At 37.2% G+C, this 24,070-nt stretch overlaps 1 protein-coding gene across 1 annotated transcript in view; it reads right to left on the reverse strand.

Moving 5' to 3' along the window:
* Nucleotides 1-18,835: 18,835 nt before the first annotated feature.
* ASIC5 (acid sensing ion channel subunit family member 5) overlaps nucleotides 18,836-24,070 on the reverse strand; it is a 40,335-nt gene continuing 35,100 nt past the window's right edge. The window contains exons 9-10 of the mRNA XM_054484550.1: nucleotides 20,937-21,028; nucleotides 18,836-19,158 (exon numbers count right to left, since the gene is read on the reverse strand). Coding sequence (XP_054340525.1) covers nucleotides 18,968-19,158; nucleotides 20,937-21,028 — 283 coding nt within the window. The 3' untranslated portion in view covers nucleotides 18,836-18,967. The remainder of the gene's footprint in view (nucleotides 19,159-20,936; nucleotides 21,029-24,070) is intronic.

Raw genomic sequence — 24,070 nt, forward strand, 5'->3', positions numbered from 1 at the left:
TTCCTTGCTACTTATACCATATCAGAGAGGAGAAATATAGCGCGAATTAACAAAACAAAATTTAACAAAAAACAAAGCACTATACAGAGAATCAAGAACCTGAGTCCAATTCTGGTAAGGAAATCTTTTGGCCTTTACAAGTCACTTAACTTTACAACTCAGTTACCTTATCTGAAAAAAAGGAGCTGGTTAAGGTGATATCCGAAGTAAATTATTGCTCCAAAATTCCATCATTCTGTTGGTAACAATTCCAGGGTTTTTGTATCAGAAGCATTCTAACCAAAGTGACTCCATCTTTACAGAGGCTGGGTAAAATGAGGCTGAGACCTGCTGGGCTGCGTTCCCAGGACGTTGGGCATTCTTAGTCACAGAATGTCTACAGTTAAGGGAATAGGTTAATAATGTTTACCGAACAGACCCAGGACTTAACAGACCCAGGAAATGTCCAGGTGTCCCAATATCTTAGGAACAAATGTGTTCTTAATTTAAGTATATGTTTTGCTTTAAAGATAATAATACAGATTATTGTAGAACAGTAGTTAAGCAAATACTCAGCTGATAAAACACCAGGCAGTAAAGAAGCAGGCTGAAACTCACCAAAACCAAGATGGCAGTGAAAGCCACCTCTGGTCATCTTCACTGCTCATTATATGCCAATTATAATAAATTAGCAGGTTAAAAGATGCTCCTATTAGCGTCATGGCAGTTTACAGATGCCATGGCAACATCGGAAGTTACTCTATCTGGTCTGAAACGGGGAGTAACTCTCAGTCCTGGGAATTCTCCACTCCTTTCCTGGAAAACTCATGAATATTCCACCCCTCATTTAGCATTTAATCAACAAATAATCATAAGTTTACTCAGTCCAGCAGCCATGCCACTGCTCTATGGAGTAGCCATTCTTTTACTCCTTTACTTTCCTAATAAAGTTGTTTTCACTGTACTCTGTGGATTCACCTCAGATTCTTTCTTGGATGAGATCCAAGAACTCTCTCTCGTGGTCTGGATCAGTACCCTTTTTCAGTAACTCTTGTGCTAGGATTTTGGCCTGAACCTTTTGGGAATACAGTCTAAAGTTTTGACAATCTAGTAGTGTTGAATAGATCAACTGAAAGACTGAAAGCTAACTTCCAAGAAATAAACAAATCTGAGGTAAACACCTGGTGAGGACTTTTCACTCCAAGCTAAAATCAAAATGACTAAGGTCCTGATTAGTGTATAAGAGTATTAGTGTTATGTATTTCTACTAAAAATGTGCCCTATAATATTTAATTATGTTAGCTAAATTTAAGTGTTTAATAAACAGTCACATTCTTGATGACCTGAAAACAAAGAGAGAATGTATGTCTCTATTTCAATTATATGTATTCACACAATTGCTGTGGTACAGTCTATCCCAAATAGGGCTTAAATATAGGGGCCAGGCATAGTGGCTCACGCTTATAAACCAGCACTTTGGGAGGCCAAGGCAGGTGAATCACTTGAGGTCGGGAGTTTGAGACCAGCCTAGTCAACATGGTGAAAATCTGTCTCTACTGAAAATACAAAAATTAGTCGGTGTTGTGGTGGGCACCTGTAATCCCAGATACTTGGGAGGCTGAGGCAGCAGAATCACTTGAGCCTGGGAGGCGGAGGTTGCAGTGGGCCGAGATCACCACTGCACTCCAGCCTGGGTGTCAGAGCAAGAATCTGTTTCAAAAAAAAAAAAAATTACAGATAAGAAATATCAGTGAGTATTACATATAGGTTGGGGTTTTTAAAATGTTATTCTTATGAAATATATTTCTCAATTATGTAAAGTAGTGACCACAGTTGCTTACCAAACAGTTTTAGATCATTAGGGGGAAAGGAGTCACATAAAATTAAAGTATTAACTTAGAAAACACTTTTAAACTGTTGTAAGTACTGTCCCTTTTGTGGTTTTCTGCATCATATGAGTAAATTTCAATATATTAATAATTTTTATACACCCATGAATATAATACCATCATATAGTTCTGGACAACAACAGTACCTAAATCTGACACTGTGACTACACACAGTTTTAGATGTACTAGTACAAATAACGTAATCAAAGAGATTTTGTTTATTTTTGTGTAAAAATCATTACAATCTAAGGCAGGCATGGGTGAAACCAGTGACTGAGTCCTCTGCTCCCGGGCAACTGGGGCTCTGAAGAGGAGGGGTCAGGGGAGTCCCTGAGAAGTTTGTGTCCTGGAATCCGAGACAATGTGAGGGCAGGGCCTGAAGAAAATACAAGTCTCAGGAAATATGTAGATTTCAAATTGATCTGACAAAAAACCCTAGTGGTCTGTCCAAAGAAGCCAGTAGCCAGAAGAAGCATTACAGGCAGTTGGAAGCATTATGAAGTTAAGTGTGCCTGGTGTTGGAAGCCTTTTGCCAGTGCTAGTTTGTGTGTGCAGTGATGATTTTGGCACCTGTTTAATAATTGTATATCCTCAATCGCAAGTATTGGACAGGATATTGAATAATGGGTGGTTGCAATTTCTTAATGTGTTAGTATAACTATTTTTTCCTCTAAAGCACAGTGTTTTTAAGTCTGTTTAGAAAACTTCCAGGCGCGGTGGCTCATGCCTGTAATCCCAGCACTTTGGGAGGCCGAGGCGGGTGGACCACGAGATCAAGAGTTTGATACCAGCCTGACCAACATGTTGAAACCCCGTCTCTACTAAAAATACAAAAATTAGCCGAGCATGGTGTCACGTGCCTGTAATCCAAGCTACTCAGGAGGCTGAGTCAGGATAATGGCTTGAACCCAGGAGGCGGAGATTGCAGTGAGCTGAGACAGCGCGACTGCACTCCAGCCTGGGCGACAGAGCAAGACTCCATCTCAAAAAAAAAAAAAAAACTGCAAGGGTAATGTCTAACAGCATGGTTTAATGGGAATACACTGTGAGGCCCAAATATAAGTCACATATGACATGTGGATTTTTAAATTTAAAAATTTCTAGTAGCCACACTTCAAAAAGTAGAAAGAAACCAGTGAAATTGACTTTAATAATATGTTTTATTTAACTCAGTATAAGCAAAATATTATCATTTCAATATGTAATACATTTAAAATCATTAATTAAATATTTAAAATCAGTGTGTATTTTAAAATTAGTGTGTATTTATACACTTTAAAAATCAGTGTGTATTTTACATTTTGCAGCACATCTAATTTCAGACCAGCCACTTTTCAAGTGCTCAGTGGTCTCATGAAGTTAGTGGCTATCATATTGAACAGTGCAGGTCTACATATACAGGTGATTGATTGGATCTTTCATCCAAAACAATCATCTTAGATACTTGATTGTTTTGTTTCCTCCTTACCAGAAAATTGGATCAACCTTGTTATTTATAAAAACAAAACAAGTAGCTGAGTAGTTGAAGTGGTCATTAAATTAAGAAAAAATAATATAGGCAAGTTTATACTTTTTATTCTGATTTATAAGATGTAGTTTTGAATAGAGTGTTTCTTTTGAACTTTAACATTCTATATACTACAACATAATATAAATGGTGATAAAAAGAGTATTAAAGGAAAATGAGTTCTATATGAGGTATTTCTCAAACAACATTTACAGAAAAGAAAGTGTACTATTTTATAAGTTGCTAACATTAGCAACTTCATGATTTGAGACGATAAAGGATCTTACATTTTCACCTGACAATTCTTTTGCAGTCTTTTAATAAGAAGCAATTATAAAGCACTAAGAAGCACCTATTATCTTTTGACAAAGTTAAGGCTCTTTATAAAGATCTAGTTCATCAGTCAGTTACCACCTACATCGTATTTCTTTGTTTCATTTGTATTCCTGTTAAAGGTTGTTCTTTCCCTGTCAACCCAACTTACTCTTTTTGCACTTGACAGTAATATTACCAAAGTATTAACTGAAAGAGAATTATGCAAAAGTTGACTACCAAAAGATTTGTACCCTTGAATACACATGAACAATTTTCACTTGATTCGTGCTCAGTAAAGTGTATCAGAACGTTCAGAACCCTTCAGACCTCAGGAGGAGCAAATGTTCCTGTGACACTGACCATATGTCTTTTTGTGAATTTACCAAAAATTCTTCCTGATTCATGAATGTTTGAAATTCAAAACTCATTGTATACAGCTTGTTGGATTTCTTGACATGTAAAGCACTTTTAAAAAGAGTTATTTTAAAGATAGTGTTAATACTATAGTAAAAGTTATAAAATTTGCTTTTAAAATATATATTTCTTTAAATATTGTGCTGTATTATAACTGACCATCAAACAACAGACATGAGAGTTGAGATAAGTGGTGACCAGATCCCTGCTGCCCTCAGGCTCACAACTACCAGCATGGCAATCAGGGAACAATCCTACAGTCACTGCAAGTTCAACGGTGATTTGAACATTTTACATGTTTAATCCTTTCAGCAATTTATTAAATATATACTCTTATTATCGACTCCATTTTACTCATGAGGAAACTGGAGCACATAAAGTTTGAAGAACTGCCCAAATGTTAAACAGAGAGTGAGTGGGTAAAGCCAGTATCCATACCCAGAAAAATGGATTCCAGAGCCCAAGCTTCCAACTAGGCTGCTCGGATGCATCTCATAACAAAATAAGCAAGTGGCTGGCAAGTCGTGTACATCTGTTGGGAGTTTTAACACCGGATGAGTGTGTGTCGGGTAACAAAGTTCTAGTCAGGCAAGCAGGCAAGGAGTGTGAAGAAGATATGGCAGGTGGTATTGGCCCTAAACTTTACGACTAACTCTGAACAACAGGATGTGGAAGGCTGGGGCACAAGCAGTGGGGGCTGAGGCAGGGAAGGCAAACATGTTCCCCTAAAGATGGATCACAAGACAGCAATTATAAAGTCTAGACCCGGAGAACCTATATGTTGTGCAGGAGGAAAAACAGTTTGATGCTAATTCGCCCCTCTATGTATAAAATGCTTACATTCTTCTGCCTGATACCCAGATTGGTTCTAGAATTTTCAGATTTTGGGATTGATGAACTCCAACAGCAAACCCTGATGAGCTGTACAAGTAGGGAAAGAATCTCCTTGACTGTATCCTCCCATTAAGGCATCTGCTAAGAAAGCAGTCTTGCTGCATGTGGAGGGAATCCTCCATAAAGGTAGTCAGCCTTAGTCTTCCTCACTCTGCCACCATGATTAGCATTTTAATCTTATTTGTATGGGCTTCTGACAAAGGAATTTTGGGACAGGGAGGGGGCTCTTTCTAAGGCTTATAACAGGTTCTTCCAGAAATATAGAAGAAATTTTTCAGCTTTCCCAATCTAAGTTAGGTCTGTGCTTCCATAGTATCTGAGTAGAAGACCATTGCTATTCTTCTATCTGTTACAATTTTAATGATTTACTGTCTTCTTGTCAAATAGACTGTGGGAGAAATCAGGTCAGACACTGCACAACCACTCATTAGCTCCAGCAGCCAGTTCCAGAGCCTTGTCACAGAGTAGGGGTTCAGAATTGTCAGGTATCCTTCCTCCAAATACTGGAAAACAGTTGCTGAAGAAGAATGTCATTTGTACAATTTGTAAAGTATCAGTGTTTTCCACTTGATGGTCTGTTTTTTGCATTGGCTGTAGATTTATTTACTGGAATGGCTTTCTCATCATATACATGTGCACATCCATGACTGTTACCATGTTGTAGTTTTTAACAAAGCATTGTTGAACATTTGAAGGATAATATCAGAAGGGAATAGCTGCACAGAATATAAAACACTCAAGATTAAAAATTCTTCTGCCTGTAATCCCAGCACTTTGGGAGGCTGAGGTGGGCGGATCACAAGGTCAAAAAATGGAGACCATCCTGGCCAAATGGTGAAACCCCATCTCTACTAAAAATACAAAAATTAGCCGGGCATGGTGGCTGGTGCCTGTAGTCCCAGCTATTTGAGAGGCTGAGGCAGGAGAATCACTTGAACCCGGGAGGCAGAGGTTGCAGTGAGCTGAGATCGCACCACTACACTCCAGCCTGGCAACAGAGCGCAGCCTCAAAAAAAAAAAAAAAAAAAAAATTCTTCTTCTCAAGTTTCTAAATTCCCCTGGCTATATTCAGTCACATGGCATCCCAGTGCCAGCCAAAGGACACCTCAACGAGGAATCTTTCTGTCTTCAGTCTTCACCAAGTCCCAGTGCCTCTAAATCTCTCTTGGCCTACCTAAAGGTATCGTCCGTTTTCTTGCATTATTGATGTCTAGAACTTATCACAATTTATTGTGAAGTTAAGAGAATAATTTTTAAATTGTTAGCAATTATCCTTACCATCAGATAATAAAACATTGTTGATATATATGAAGACATCCCAGCATTCAAGCATAATGTATGCACTTTCTTCTAAATGGTGCCATAAAAGAGAACGTGATTTGCAGATATTTGCCATAAGCAACAACCACTCTAAGTGAACAGAAAAGTACCTTGCCCCCTCTGGTTTTCACTTAGTAATTTAGGAATTACACATTATTTATATGGGATTGTATATGTTTATCCACATTTTAATGACTAGATTTAAATTGATTTTAAATTACTATCAATATATTATGATAATCATTAAAACATCATTACATCATTAAAAAATCATTTAGAAAGTTTTGCTCCTTTTAAAACTAATGCATGAATTAAGCTGAATAACAACAAAAAAGTATCAATATTTTACCATCACTAACACCATTGAATAATACTGTTTTCATGACCACAAAGTACCATTTTCCCAAGCATAAGTTATTTATGCTGCCAAATTATACTGAAAACAAATATCAAATGTCACCAAAATATAAAATCTTCATCCATTTTTCTATATCAGATTGCAAGAGAAGAAAGAACCTGATTTGCTCAGTGATTCATATGAATCTGATTTGAGCAGTAAAATTAATAATGACAGTATTGGATTATAGCCCATATAATTAAGAAAACTTCTTGAACTCATACTTACATAAGTAAATGACTTAAATAATAAATGAATGAGGGATAAAGGTCAATTCTTCCTTACAGAATGATTTCAATAAAAATAATTATGAACAGATCAGTACTTGGGGTGAGGGAAGGAGAGAATTTGGAGAGTTGGAGTAATGGATCTAACATGGAGTGAAATTAATCAACAGGTTAAATTATTCTATATCTTTGTGAGATTCCCTTTACCATAAAAAGGGGTTTGTGTATTTAAAAATGGTTCTCTGTTACACCATCCTTAGTATAATAGAAAAGTTTTTTTTCCTCAACGTATTCTCAGGGAATAACCCCATGCTTGTAGATACAGTATTTTCCCCAGTTTATTTTTTTTTGTAAAAGATTATGCAATATTGAGTCCTTTTTTCACTCAATATCATAGTTAAGCATTTTTTCACATAGAGTGAGTATTTAATGTTCACATAAAATTTCATCCTGTATCTGGACCATGATTTTCTCAACCATTTTAGCATACAGACATTGACACTCAGAAGCTGAGGATGGATTGGGTAGTGAGGTACAGCCCAGTTTTCTTGTGCATTTCAGTTGCCTACATGGTACAGCCCTAATACACTGAAGCAAGACCTACTTGTTCATTCAGCACATATTAATTGAGCTCCCACAACGTGCCAGACTCTCATCTAAGAGCATAGGTTAGATTGATGGAAAATAAACAGAGCTCCTTGCCCTCAGAGGGCTTACCTTCTAGCAGAGGGGAACAGAAAATACACCATAAATATATTAGATTGGGTCAAAAGTAATTGCGTTTTTGCCATTAAAAATAATTTGCACCAACCTAATAAGATAATCATAAATTAAATGATAGAGGATGATGTATTCTATGGGGAAAAATTAAGCACAGAGGAAAGGAGATCAGGAGTGCAAGGATGGGGTGGGGCTACTTGCAATTTGGACATTGAGAGTTGGGGCTGGCCTCAATGAAGGGCGAAGGAGATGAGTGAGCAAACACTGGAATGCTGTGAGGTAAGTATTGCAACTATTTGAAAGAAAAGCAGCTCAGGGAGAGACTGCCAATATTTGGGCTCATGACAGGTTCAAGTTACTTATGTTCCAGAAACCAAAAGGAGAGTGTACCAGGAGCAATCAAGCCTTTTAGTACCTACAAGTTTAATTATAAGAAAGAAAATGTATGTCCCAGGGAAGCTGAGACAGTTCATAATTATCCCTCGATCCAATGTAATAGGGAGATATTTTAAATATCCTGCATGCATATTGTTATTCTCATTCATGAAACCTTTTTATGCCTTTTGCAGTTGTCTGCTCCCTGCTTCCTGGTAATGGTTTTTGATGACTATGTATTATTTCATCATATAGCTTATCCACAATTTTTTCACAACTCTTCTTTTGTTGGATATTTGGATTAATTCCAATTTTCAATTATTATAAGCAATGCTACAGTGATATCCTTGCTTATATAAATTATTTTTAAAGAATATAAAAATAATAACCGGCCAGATGTGATGACTCATGCCTGTAATCCCAGCAATTTGGAAGGCTGGGGCAGAGGGTCGCTTGAGCCCAGAAGTTCAAGGCTGCAGTGAGCTATGATCACACCACTGCACTCCAGCCTGGCTGACAGAAAGAAACTCTGTCTCTAAATAAAACCAAAAACTCTATTTGCAGTTGACTGGTTGACAATACAGGAAAATGGACATATTCCTAAACTACTACTTTGTCTTTAACTGTGTGAAGGGTAATTTGGAAACACATAAAAAAACACATTAAACATTATCAAGAAATCCTTGAAATTTATTCTCTGAAAATAATATGAAATGGGCAGAACATTTTGTGATTAAGAATGTTCATTGAAGTATGATTTTTAATAATTAAAAATGAAAACCAATTTAACTTATAAAAAACTTAATGATATATCTATATATTGAATTATATGGAAAAAATCTCATAGGTAGTACATTGTATATACAATATTGTATACACATTGTATATTATGATTTTATGGCATGTTTGTATTTTTTGGTGTCTGATGGTGGGATGTTTGCTTTTATAAACACTTTGAAACACATGTGTAATAAAGATATAAGTGTTCTGTTAATGTACACAGTATTTTTTGTTCTTTTATTTCCATTTCTTTTGCAATATTTATTGTGGTTGAGCATTTACTAATGAAATGGTGTTCTGAGGGGATTTTTCTTCTTTGTCTTGTGGACTTTTTGACCACCTCTGACCAAATAGAGTCATATATTCTATGTATTAGAGGTATTTGTGCATGTAGTTCTTTGTCCCCAGCATGCCTAGATCACCAAGCTTGATTTTTTTCTACACTTGTCTATATCATACCTATAAGACCATGCTTGATGCAACCGTGTGTCGTTCCCTTCTCTAAATCATGTTAATAATGAGTGCCTATAGACACCTTTAAGAGAATCATTCACAACACAACAATCATGCAATTTCCAATGTAGCAGCAGCTACTTGGTTTTCTTCCTTCCTTCTTCTCTTTCTCTCTCTTTATCTCTCTCTCTTTCTCTTGCTTGTTGTTGTTGTTATCCTTCCCTTGTTTGCTGTATATTTTCATATCTCTATATTATTTTAATATAAATTTTGTGGTTTAAAATAGCATATTCATCTGGGTGCTGCTTCTGTTCCGTATAGCCTTGGCTAGAGTCACTCATTTAGCTATATTTAGCTGGCAACTGTCCAAGAAGACTTTAGCCGTTTGTTACGTATCTCAATACTCCTCCATAGGACCTTTTCAACTGTATGTGACCTAAACATGGCCCCTGGATCCAAGTATTTCAAAGGGACAAGCCCCTAAATGCAAGCTCTTAATAAGCCTCTACATAACATTTGACCCATTTGGTCAAAAAGAAACACAATGCCAAGCCCAATGTGGAAGATTACCAAAGCGTATGAATACTGGGAGGTATGGGGGTCATCAATATAACAGTCTACAAAGTAATATTTTTTACTAATGAATCCCAGAATGTGCCCAACTCCCAATGTTGTGATGTATGTGTCTCTTCATGTTTCATGTTTTTATGGGAGAATTCCTGTTAGAGAGATTTTATATACATACATACATGGTACACACACTCACACACACTCATACCCACATGCACACATTCTCCGAGAGTAAAATTGCTGGGTTGTAATTATGTGTATATTTAATTTGCCTTGAGTACTGTCACAGTGATCTCCAGAATTGCTGAACCTGTGGTCATTACCATCACTAGTGCATGAGAATTCTCATATTCCTGTATTCCTTGCCAGCATTTAGCACTATACTGCCTACTTTCCTTTCTGGCCTTAACTGCAATCTGACCACCTCATTTCAGAAACTGCAGTAGCTCTTTCTTAATTTGTGGTAGGGTGAAGATCTTGGATAAGAATTCAAAAATCCCCATAATCTGTTCATTCTCTTTTGATCCTAAAGGACTTCTGATTACTCAATTTTATTCCCCTTCCAATTCTTCTAAGCTAATCTTCTTGCTGTTTTGCAAACACACTATGCAAATACAAATCTGCTGCTGCTGGCATTTGCTTTCAAACTTCCTTCTCTTTATTTATCCAAGTTCTAACAATCCAGTCTGCAGGATTCAACTGTTTTAAGAAACTCAAAAACTTTAGCAATTATTTCTCTTTATCTTCTCTGAACTAATTTTTACAATAAACAGTCTGAAAATAAATCATGTAGTGTTTTTCTTTTTCTTTTCTTTCTTCTTTGTAAAAAAAAAAATAATGTGAGGGCTTGTTTCCCAACTAGAATTCAAGAGAAAGAAACATGGATATAGTACATTTCTGTTGTAAGCAATTACCCTTTGAATAAAGGGCATAGCAGGACAAGAGACATAACCTGAAGGTGACTTTGACTTGTCCTTAATGACAGAGAGAGCAGGTAGCCAAGGATCCCCCAGAGAAATCCTGCCTTCAAGCCTAAAACAGCCTGAAGGCTGAAAAACCAGACTGCAGGGTCGGCCATGAGGCCCGTCCTTTTCCAACCGATTGTTTCTGAATAATGCCCACCTGAGCACTAGGAGGACAGAGTGGAGCCTCGGGATGTTTGAATGCCCTTTGCAGAGGGGAGGAGACTGGCTTCTCTTATTCCTGGGTAGTGACTGGGATTCAATCTGTGAGATGGGGGCCTATTAACGGGAACCCTTCACGCTTTGCTGAGAGTGTTTTTTCCTTTCCCCCCAATAAATTTCGTTCCCCCCTCATCCATCAAAGTGTCTGTGTGTCTAACTTTTCCTGGTAGTGTGACAAGGACTCGGTTTTTTCTAGAACATTAATAACGGCAGAAACTCTGCCAGTGATTTAGAAAAATACATTAATTTATTCAAGACATCTTAGCGGTAACTGACAGAAACCTGTATAACTGAATTGTATGCTGTGGTTTGTTAGCCTGTGAATTTCTAAATGTCATTTAAAATTGACATTTGAATCCTTCAAGTTATTTTTTAAAATTTACTTACAGTCTTCTTTCTGCAGGCATTTAATTAGTGCAGATGTGTAAGATCTAATGAAATAATGGATTGGCATAAAAGTTGCCAGACACTATTATAGGAATAGTTACTGGACCAGTTATGGAAATTGTTGAGCACTTTGGCAGTGTTTAATGTTTTTTCTTATTTGTTCCCTACTCCTACTTCCAACTCTGGTAAAATTTATCTCAGTTGATTCTAGTGAAAATTTGAGATACAAATCCCTTCTCATCTGACTTCTGTTCCTCCCATTTCTCACCCTGAACTCTGATTTTGGATATAGGCATTCCATTGAGACGCTTTTAATTCTTGCTAAGTCTTGAGACTTCGAAGGAAACTTCCTCTCACCTTAAATCTAAAGGTAATGTCTTACATGCCAACACTCACTCTGCCTTCAGATGAACTCTACTAGATGAAGCTCTACTAGGCTTTCAGAATGTTAGTAATAGGATGACTTAGTAAGATAAGCAATAAAGTAGATACAACAGTCCTTACATTAGGCATCTTTTCTAAATCTGACCATTTATTTCTTGCTGACTACTTACATTTATTTGTTTTCTGAATGATTTCAAATATTTGTTCTTTGTTCACGATAAAAAAAATTTTGTAAACCTCTGAGGATCACTATTTACAGAAAAACAGTTAAAATACAATTCATTCACCAACACTTATCTGAAATCTATTCTTATTTAGAATACTCTTTCCCCAGTAACTATGACATTTACTGCGATTATCTTTTCACACCACAACAAAACAACCTAAGAAGCTGGTCAATGTCTATATTAGGTAGATTGGCCAATACCTACCTTTAAAGTCATACAGTACACCCTCCATCATGTTACAGGTGATAAAATATAAGTGTGACTGTTTATTCACCCTGTTGACTCTTTTGGCGTCACAATTTCTGTAGCAGGTTTGCTATCTTCTGAATCCAATCAAAATTACACAGATACCTAGTCATCTTTCAGGTGAAGCTTCTTCCTAATTTTCCATGATTTCCTGCTCTCTAGGACTTCTCAAATTCCATCTGCCCTTCAATGCCTACTGAGCTCTTATAGCAAAAAATCAATGCTCACAAATTAGTTTGGAAAAATCTTTATCACAAGATAATGGGGGATTTCTGAATTTTTATGTGCTACTATTGATTGTATAAATTGGTACAGTTATGTCAGGGAGGAATTTGACAATATGTAGTCAAGGTAAAGATGCATACACCACAAAATTTTATCAATTTCACTTCTAGGTACATACCAAAAGGTAATGTATACAGAATTTCATTGCAGTATTTTTGTTATAAGTGGAAATTTGGAACTATGTAAATATGCATTTGTAGGGAAAAATCAATCAATCAACCATAATATATGTATGGATGTAATTTTGTGCAACATTTTGATAAACCAGATCTTTATTTGTTAACATGAACACACTTTAAACAGGTAAAATTGAAACGTAGTTTTCAGACTAATGTACATAGCATGATTTCATATAAATAAAATAGGATGGAAATACACCAAAATATAATGTTGGTTAAATCTGAATTGTGCTAACCATGTCCAAAAATTTCATAGGTTTTTTTGTGATAATTCTTTACCACTTAAACTACTTATTTCCTTCCTTATCCGTTATTTGCCTGCCTTTGAGTAGGTTTTGCTAGGGATATTTAACTGCAGGTACAGCTTTTCCAAACTTAATTTTGTTTTTTCCTTGGCATTCAGTCTCCATGGATATGACATCAACAAGATTTTCAGGTACTTCCTTCCACAAACACATCTTCATTCTAGGATTATTGTCTACTTTCATTTATATTTAGGTCTGTAAGTAAAATCATAAATCTTTTATTATAACATATAACTTCAGTGGAGAGATTAAATTTTTACTTTATATACCATACCTCAGTTGATTTGTTAACATGAACATGTTATTTCTCAAAACTTCCGGCACAGATTTTCTATATAAAATGCATTTCCTGCTACTATGGTAGTTACCAGAGGCTCATGAAACTTCAGGTTCCATCTGCACTAGGGGCAGCATAACCATAACTCAGCCTTCAAGAAATAAATCTTTTCAACAACATAAGATTCCAGGTGTATTAGTCTGTTTTCACGCTGCTGATAAAGACATAGCCAAGACTGGGAAGAAAAAAAGATTTAATTGGACTTACAGTTTCACATGGCTGGGGAGGGCTCAGAATCATGGTGGGAGGCAAAAGACACTTCATACATACTCTCAGCAAGAGAAAAAATGAGGGAGACGCAAAAGCAAAAAGCCCTGTTAAAACCATCAGATCTCATGAGACTTATTCACTATCATGAGAACAGTATGGGGGAAACGTCCCCCATGATTCAAATTATCTCCCACAACGCATGGGAATTATGGGAGTAAAATTCAAGATGAGATATGGGTGGGGACACAGAGCCAAACCATATTACTAGATATCATTATGAAGCACTGACCATCTACTTCCCAACCAACTGAATGTACAATGGGAAAATTTCTTGTTCATTCGCAGCACTCTGGCCAGGAAATAGCAATGTTACATGAGTGTTCTTACCAAAGAATCATTGACATTGGCTTAGTCTGTACATAATAGTCCTACAAATAGTACTCCTCTACCCTGAATCTCTATCATCTTGAGCCACTGCCTCCCCACTTTTAAATACACTTTTTTTTTTTTTTTTTCTGAGACAGAATCTCTCTGTGTTGCCCAGGCTGGAAGGCAGGGGTATGATCTTGACTCACTGCAACTTCCGCCTCCCAGGTTCAAACAATTCTCCTGCCTCAGCCTCCCGAGTAGCTGAAATTGCAGGTGCCCGCCACCACCCCTGGTTAATTTTTTGTATTTTTAGTAGAGATGGGGTTTCACCATGTTGGTGAGGCTTGTCTCGATCTCCTGACCTCAGGTGATCCACCCGCCTCGGCCTCCCAAAGTGCTGGGATTACAGGCGTCAGCCACCGCACCCAGCCTAAATACACTTTTAAAAGCAGTTTTAGGTTTACACACACACACACACACACACACACACACACACACACACACAAAACTGAGTGAAAAATACAGAGCTCCTATATACCCCCTTAACCCACCACTCCCAGTTTCCCCTATTATTAACATCTTGTATGATTGTGGTACTTTTGTTGCAGTCGATGAGCCAATATTGATGTCTTATTACTAACTAAAGTCCATAGTTTACGTTAGGATTCAGTCTTTGTGTTGTACATTCTATGGATTTTGACAAATGCATAATTACATGTATCTAACATTACAGTATCATACAGACTAGTTTCACTGCCCTAAAAATCCCATGTGCTCCATCTATTCATTTTTCCCTCCTTCCCTCAAGCTCCTGTCAATCACTGATATTTCAAAATTCTTTATGGTTTCAATAGTTTTGTCTTCCCTGGCATGCTATATCGGTGGAATCCTATGGTATGTAGCCTTTTCAGATTGGTATCTTTCACTCAACAATATGCTTTTAATGTTCTTTCATGTCTTTTCATGGCTTGATAGCTCATTTATTTTTATGTTGCTGCCCTATTATTGCAATCAAGATCTTATCAAATCCTTCCTGACTGAGGATATGTGCTCTTTCCCAGGATGTTTGGGAAGGGGATGCTCCATTAGTGTAGAAACATCTATTGTCCCTTGTATCTCTACATTATCTTTTCAGGCAGCTTCCAGTAATGCCAGGTCCCCTGTGTCCTTTATGACTACTCTGTGGGTGAATCACCAGTGATAAATGGATATACAGAAGTATGAATATGATCAACATAACTTGTGAAAAAAAAAACCCAAATTGTGATTCCAACCTGCTCTTCTTTTAGGCAGGTCATCAAGGGATACTGATTGATATACTTTCTTCAAATAACTCAAACAGAGTTGTTGGGTTAACTTCAGAGTTTGCCTTCAGGTCACTTCTCCACTTTTGGGGAAAAGCAAATCCAGGGGTTGTCTCAGCATGGATCCTGACCCATACCCCACCTTGAGAGAATTAAGAGTCTTAATTGTCTTGCTCTGAGGCTCTCTCTCAGGAAAAGAATAATAGCATCCATTCCCATTTGTCATTGAGGTGCTCTCTTCCCATCTCTCACAGTTTCTCCCTTTCCATTTTCACCTGTCTCGTCTCAGACTTGTCCTCTTCAGGTGAGATTTTTCTCATTCAGTCATTCTACCATCTGCAGGCAAGTAGCGGAAACAGCCTTCCTTGAACATCTCCTTTTGTCCATTTTCAAGAAGGAGTACTGTTAGAAAGGTAAAGATGATAGGACTATTCCTACCAGAGGCACTGGGCCAGCATTTCCAGCCAGTCCTCCGTTAGCCACATGACGTGGAGTCCTCACTCGATCTATCTGTTCCCTTAGTAATATTTATACTTTCTGAAGAATCGGCATAATGTTTGCATGGTGATTCTTCCCAGGATGTAGGGCACACAAGTGCAATCCCAGATTTGGAGCAACTCAATGAAGTAAAATAAGAAAAATGTTTTTGAGGTGAGAAAGTCAGAGAGTATCCTTGGACCTTCATCCTCATCCCCATATCCCAGAAACCGTTTCAAAGGTATTCCTGCTCCACTATCCCTCATATTCAGATAAGGTATTTACTCAGGAGTCAGCTCAGCTCTTCATGCCTCTAGCACATCCTTCCCACATTTTAGTAAAGGTGTTTTGATTCCAGTTTGAGGGTGGTAGGGGATAAAATAAGAAACAATATTAAGCTTCTTACCTCATGTAGGTACATACTAATAGCAGTGGCATGTCACCTTGTAAATAAAATGTAGTTGGTGGGAACCAAACTGATTGACAACCTGTTTTTCCAAACCTTTAAGGAGGCTTAAATTTAATAATCTCCATTCTCAGCTAGTTAGCCCTCCATGACATCAACCCCATTTTATCTCTTTCAAACAAAATACAGTTGCCCCTTGAACAACGTGGGTTTGAACTGCACTGGTCCACTTATACATGGATCTTCTTCCACCTCTGCCACCCCTGAGATGGCAAGACCAACCCTTGCCCTGTCTCCTCCTCCTCAGCCTACTCAACATGAAGAAGACAGGATGGAGGGCTTCACAATGATCCACTTCCACTTAATGAATAGTAAATGTGTTTTCTCTTCTTCATGATTTTCTTAATAACATTTTCTTTTCTCTAGCTCACTTTATTTTAAGAATACAGTGTATAGGCCGGGCACAGTGGCTCATGCCTGTAATCCCAGCACTTTGGGAAGCCGAGGTGGGAGGATCATGAGGTCAGGAGATCAAGACCATCCTGGCTAACACGATGAAACCTCATCTCTACTAAATTAGCTGGGCGTGGTGGCGGGTGCCTGTAACCCAGCTACTCGGTAGGCTGAGGCAGGAGAATGGCGTGAACCCGGGAGGCAGAGCTTGCAGTGAGCTGAGATCCCGCCACTGCACTCCAGCCTGGGCCACAGAGTGAGACTCTGTCTCAAATTAAAAAAAAAAAAAAAAAAAGAATACAGTGTGTAATACATATAACATATAAAATATGTGTTAATTGACTGTTGGTGTTTTGGTAAGGCTTCCGGTCAACAGTAGGCTACTAGTAGTTAACTTTTGGATGAGTCCGTAATGATATGTGGACTTTGCACTGCACAGGGGCTTGATGCTCCCAACCCTTGTATTGTTCAAGGGTCAACTGCATATGTATTTGTCGTTTTCTTATCCCAGAAATATTGGAAGATAAATTCATGAGCCATATATGATACTTAATATTTCTTAAAATATAGACTTCCTCAAGTTCAAAAAATAGCATTTTCTCAATTATATTCTGCTGCTTGACCCATTTTATGTTAGACACAACAAAATTTGTGGAGTCCTTCTATGAATCACTCAAAATACAAATTGTTTCAAGATTTTTCAATATATTGAAAAAAAGGGGAAAGAATAGTATCTTCTAGCTGAGTTTATTAAGGGGTGTCCAAACTTTTGGCTTCCCTGGGCATCACTGAAAGAATAATTTTCTTGGGCCACACATAAAATACACTAACACTAATGATAGCTAATGAGATGGAAAAAAAAGATCCATACATCATGTTCATAATCTCCACCACTACAGATAAGCAAAAAAGTTATTGCATTCAAAGGGTTGCACATGGCTATAATTAGAATCAATATTTGGATAAGTAGGCCGGGCCTGGAGGCTCATGCCTATAATCCCAGCATTTTGGGAGGCTGAGGTGGGTGAATCACTTGAGGTCAGGAGTTCAAGACCAGCCTAGCCAACGTGGTGAAACCCCATGTCTACTACAAATACAAAAATTAGCCAGGCGCGGTGGCAGGTACCTGTAATCCTAGCTACTTGGGAGGCTGAGGTAGGAGAATCGTTTGAACCCTGGAGGCAGAGGTTGCAGCGTAGGTTGCAGTGGCTGAGATCACACCACTACACTCTAGCCTGGGCGAAAGAGCAAGACTCCATCTCAAAAAAAAAAGATAAGTAGAGGAATTGCAATAAAGTCAGAAGCTGCATGCCACATCTGTGGGAGAATTTCTCCAGAGTATTTACCCAAGATTGGGATTTCTGAGTCATGAGATATTCGTATTCCTAATGTTAGTACCATGAAATTGCACTGGCCTCATTCCCACGGAACTAGCACTTGCTTATCATTAAGCTGGAAAACAATATCAAGACTTTCAGGAGTTATTCTCTTACATCTGGAAGAAATTGCAATACCACCAAGAATAAATTAGGGGACAGATTCTTTGACTTGATTATTATTTCTTAAATATGTTTGAGAAATCTTCTAAAAGTCACCTTTAATTGAATATTCTGAGACACCGAAAGTAGATCTATTACCCGAGTGGGAGGGAGAACACTGAAACTCCTGAATTTCCTCTCTGGACTAAATATGTAAATAGAAGTACTTGGGAAAAAAATGAGAAAATGCCATGTACTTTCAAGATAGTACAGATTTAACTTTATTTTCAATTAGATTGATGTTAAGTACCACCTGCATGGGAAACAGATTTCTGTCCCTCCAAAAGTCATTTACAATAGAACACTCCAGATAAAAGGGAAAAAAAAGTATGTTGCATCTTAATGAAAATAAAAATTCTTTAAAACTTTATAAAGCATAAATTATACATATCATTTCTTGAATAAAGAAATATTTTGTTTCCTAATGTATAGTTTATTTATTGGGTCTAGTTTACATATTTAGTCATAAAAAATGTCTCTTTTTCACTACACCAATATTCATTCATTGAAAAACATTTATGAGATGTCTATTACATAATCTTGACTGTTCTAGGTGCAGGGAACACAAAGGTGAGAAAGATAATTCCTATTTCTTTATTTCATATATATATACATACACATATATATACACATATATATATACATACACATATATACACATATATATACACACAGACAAAGACAAATAGAAAGAAGTATTTATGAAGAGATACATATCTTTAATGGCTTTTATTGCACTCTCAAAACTATAGCAAAGTGACATAACAATGAATTAGTCATGATAAATCTGAAGGTATCGTGAAGAGAAAAGGAAATTATTTTATTCTAAGTGACCATTAACACTCCTCTATCCTATTTTTATTTCCCAGACGATTCTGAGGTGGAGGAGTCCACTGGGTCATTTCAGATATCTTCAGCAAAAAGAAAATGCATATCCAGTAGAAATTGGTGAATAGATATTCAATAATTTCTATGATCGTGATCAGACTGGCCCCACAAAATAGACCCAGCTGACCACCAAGATCTGCTGTAATAAAACCAATAAAGATTGAATGTTATTATTTTTCACAAAAAACAAATATTATTAGAAGTTAAATTGGTTAAAGCAAAATAGAGTCATAACTGAGATGAAGATTGGTTAATTTTATTATTTTAACATTTGATATGAATAAGGTAATAGCAATTGGTAATATCAAAGTAATATTTATACAAATCATCATAAAAAGCAGAGAAGAAAAGCAAACATAAAATCTGATTCCAAACGTATAACTCTAAGACTTGGGAGAATATAAAATCTCAGTAAATTCATTAGAGATTCTAGATAATTACAAACTCATTTCTAGGTATTAAATGAAGAGCAGAAAAGTGCCATCCAGATGGCACTACTGGATGATCATGTTTTCCAGAAAATTAATTTCCAAGCAAGTTGTGACATAAAGTGTCAAAACTGTATTTCTTTTTATGCATTCATAGTATTTCCTTTTACCAAAAATTAACACAACATTGCCTTTTTGATATTTTAAAATTTGTACTTATATTTACTGTTTGTGCTTTTTTATTGTGGTAAAATATATATAACATAAAATTTACCATGTTAACCATTTTTAAGTATACAGTATTGTGGCATTAAGTACATTCACATTGTTTTGCAGCCATTCCATAATCTTTATCTATTTCCAGGATGTTTTCGTCTTCCTTAACTGAAACTCTGTATGCATTAAACTCTAACTCCTCATCCTTCCTCTCCTCAGCCCATGACAACCACTCTTTTACTTTCTGTCTCTGAATCTGACTACTCCAGCAGTGCTTTCATAAATAGATTACATTATTAATCATTATCTCATTTCCCTAGGCCATTCTTAGGACCATTCTGTTTTTGTAAAGTGTGATAATGAAGTATAGGCTTCTCCAAGAGCTTTGGCGAATTTACATATTTCCTCCATATTCAGGGTCTCAGCTGTAATGTCTGACTGCTATCACTTTTGCCTGAGTCTAAGGCCTTCTTCTGTCTCCGACACAGCTTCCTCTAAGATGCGGTGAGATCTAGGAAATTAGCCATTATGTTTATTAGGGACTGTGTGGAGAAGGCAAGTGAGCAGGCAGTGATTGCCTAATTTTGCTTCCTCAGGTTCTTCTTTTTAAGCCACTCTAGGGTAGAGCCCTGTGTGGAGGTATGAGGTGGCTGACATTTACCCAGGTGTAGGATTGCTGAAACATTCTACAAAGTCACTTGATGAGGGATCTAATGGTAAAGTTTGATGTGAGTGTGAGTAGGAGATGAAACACCACCAGCCTTTTCTTTATAAAAGTCCATGTGAGGTTGTACAGTGTTTTCTAGGGAGTAGAAATATGTCAGATTTAAATAGCAGCTGAATGACAAGTTCAATTGATTCTTGTCCTCCATTGATAAGCTAAACCTTAAATATGAAAGAAAAAAAACTGATAAAAATTTTTAAAAATAAGGAGCAATTAGGCCGGGAGCGGTGGCTCATGCTTGTAATCCCAACACTTTGGGAAGCCGAGGAGGGCGGATCACGAGGTCAGGAGATCAAGACCATCCTGGCTAACATGGTGAAACCCCGTCTCTACTAAAAATACAAAAAGTTAGCCGGGCATGGTGGCGGGCACCTGTAGTCCCAGCTACTCAGGAGGCTGAGGCAGGAGAATGGTGTGAACCCTCCGGGAGGCGGAGCTTGCAGTGAGCAGAGATGACCCACTGCACTCCAGCCTGGGCGACAGAGTGAGACTCTGTCTCAAAATAAATAAATAAATAAATAAAATAAGGAGCAATTAAATAACACTTACCAAGTAACTCAGACACACTCACTGCCTTTTGCTGCTGCGTTATCTTATAGTTTAGGTCACTATAGTTAATTTCAATTTTTACAAGATTCTCCCTAGGGATAAAAAATAGATAATATAGCTTAAGATTGTCAGCATTACTTTTAATTCCCATTGAATAAAGGTAATATTCATTTTTGTTTTATATGCTATTTAATGTTAAATTGGACACAGAATTATTTTTAATATTAATCACAATTTGCAGGATGTAGAAGGCATTTTGTCATCTTGGTATTTAAGAAAAAATAATTTTCCCTAATAACTTTTCTGCATCTCATTCCTGAGAAACTAGAAAAAGACATTAAATGTAAATATCTACTGAATAAAATATTTACAAACATTTAAATGTGTGTTTGATTTTCATTCAAGTCTTGGTTCTGTCTTTTGTTACTTACATGACCTTCAAGAAATCACACTGGTTTTTTTGAGTCATGGTTTCCTCATGAGTAGTCAGGATTTTAGAGTTGCGCTCACAGAGTTGTAGTGAGGTGAAATTAAATTATGTACATGCAAAATTGACAGAGAGTCTGATGTATATCGGGTGTTCGATGAATACTAATTATTGACTATATGTCATTAATATACCTAGGCAAAGACTCTTTTCTTAATGTCTGTTTGAAATCTTTATACGTTTTTGCCCATTCAGTATGATATTGGCTGTGGGTTTGTCATAGATAGCTCTTATTATTTTGAGATATGTCCCATCAATACCTAATTTATTGAGAGTTTTTAGCATGAAGTGTTGCTGAATTTTGTCAAAGGCCTTTTCTGCATCTATTGAGATAATCATGTGGTTTTTGTCTTTGGTTCTGCTTATATGCTGGATTACATTTATTGATTTGCATATATTGAACCAGCCTTGCATCCCAGGGATGAAGCCCACTTGATCATAGTGGATAAGCTTTTTGATGTGCTGCTGGATTCGGTTTGTCAGTATTTTATTGAGGATTTTTGCATTAATGTTCATCAAGGATATTGGTCTAAAATTCTCTTTTTTGGTTGTGTCTCTGCCCAGCTTTGGTATCAGGATGATGCTGGCCTCATAAAATGACTTACGGAGGATTCCCTCTTTTTCTATTGATTGGAATAGTTTCAGAAGGAATGGTACCAGTTCCTCCTTGTACCTCTGGTAGAATTCGGCTGTGAATCCATCTGGTCCTGGACTCTTTTTGGTTGGTAAGCTATTGATTATTGCCTCAATTTCAGAGCCTGTTATTGGTCTATTCAGAGATTCAACTTCTTCCTGGTTTAGTCTTGGGAGGGTGTATGTGTCGAGGAATTTATCCATTTCTTCTAGATTTTCTAGTTTATTTGCATAGAGGTGTTTGTAATATTCTCTGATGGTAGTTTGTATTTCTGTGGGATCAGTGGTGATATCCCCTTTATCATTTTTTATTGCATCTATTTGATTCTTCTCTCTTTTTTTCTTTATTAGTCTTGCTAGCGGTCTATCAATTTTGTTGATCCTTTCAAAAAACCAGCTCCTGGATTCATTAATTTTTTGAAGGGTTTTTTGTGTCTCTATTTCCTTCAGTTCTGCTCTGATTTTAGTTAGTTCTGCCTTCTGCTAGCTTTTGAATGTGTTTGCTCTTGCTTTTCAAGTTCTTTTAATTGTGATGTTAGGGTGTCAATTTTGGATCTTTCCTGCTTTCTCTTGTGGGCGTTTAGTGCTATAAATTTCCCTCTACATACTGCTTTGAATGCATCCCAGAGATTCTGGTATGTTGTGTCTTGGTTCTTGTTGGTTTCAAAGAACATCTTTATTTCTGCCTTCATTTCGTTATGTACCCAGTAGTCATTCAGAAGCAGGTTGTTCAGTTTCCATGTAGTTGAGCGGTTTTGAGTGAGATTCTTAATCCTGAGTTCTAGCTTGATTGCACTGAGATCTGAGAGATAGTTTGTTATAATTTCTGTTCTTTTACATTTGCTGAGGAGAGCTTTACTTCCAAGTATGCAGCCAATTTTGGAATAGGTGTGGTGTGGTGCTGAAAAAAATGTATATTCTGTGGATTTGGGGTGGAGAGTTCTGTAGATGTCTATTAGGTCCACTTGGTGCAGAGCTGAGTTCAATTCTTGGGTATCCTTGTTGACTTTCTGTCCCATTGATCTGTCTAATGTTGACAGTGGGGTGTTAAAGTCTCCCATTATTAATGTGTGGGAGTCTAAGTCTCTTTGTAGGTCGCTCAGGAAGCATTCCCTTTGAAAACTGGCACAAGACAGGGATGCCCTCTCTCACCACTCCTATTCAACATAGTGTTGGAAGTTCTAGCCAGGGCAGTTAGGCAGGAGAAGGAAATAATGGGTATTCAATTAGGAAAAGAGGAAGTCAAATTGTCCCTGTTTGCAGACGACATGATTGTATATCTAGAAAACCCCATTGTCTCAGCCCAAAATCTCCTTAAGCTGATAAGCAACTTCAGCAAAGTCTCAGGATACAAAATCAATGTACAAAAATCACAAGCATTCTTATACACCAACAACAGACAAACAGAGAGCCAAATCATGAGTGAACTCCCATTCACAATTGCTTCAAAGAGAATAAAATACCTAGGAATCCAACTTACAAGGGACGTGAAGGACCTCTTCAAGGAGAACTACAAACCACTGCTCAAGGAAATAAAAGAGGATACAAACAAATGGAAGAACATTCCATGCTCATGGGTAGGAAGAATCAATATCGTGAAAATGGCCATACTGCCCAAGGTAATTTACAGATTCAATGCCATCCCCATCAAGCTACCAATGACTTTCTTCACAGAATTGGAAAAAAATACTTTAAAGTTCATATGGAACCAAAAAAGAGCCCGCGTCGCCAAGTCAATCCTAAGCCAAAAGAACAAAGCTGGAAGCATCATGCTACCTGACTTCAAACTATACTACAAGGCTACAGTAACCAAAACAGCATAGTACTGGTACCAAAACAGAGATATAGATCAATGGAACAGAACAGAGCCCTCAGAAATAACACCGCATATCTACAACTATCTGATCTTTGACAAACCTGAGAAAAACAAGCAATGGGGAAAGGATTCCCTATTTAATAAATGGTGCTGGGAAAACTGGCTAGCCATATGTAGAAAGCTGAAACTGGATCCCTT

Source organism: Pongo pygmaeus, chromosome 3, assembly GCF_028885625.2.
Source record: "Pongo pygmaeus isolate AG05252 chromosome 3, NHGRI_mPonPyg2-v2.0_pri, whole genome shotgun sequence".
NCBI classification, from domain to species: domain Eukaryota; kingdom Metazoa; phylum Chordata; class Mammalia; order Primates; family Hominidae; genus Pongo; species Pongo pygmaeus.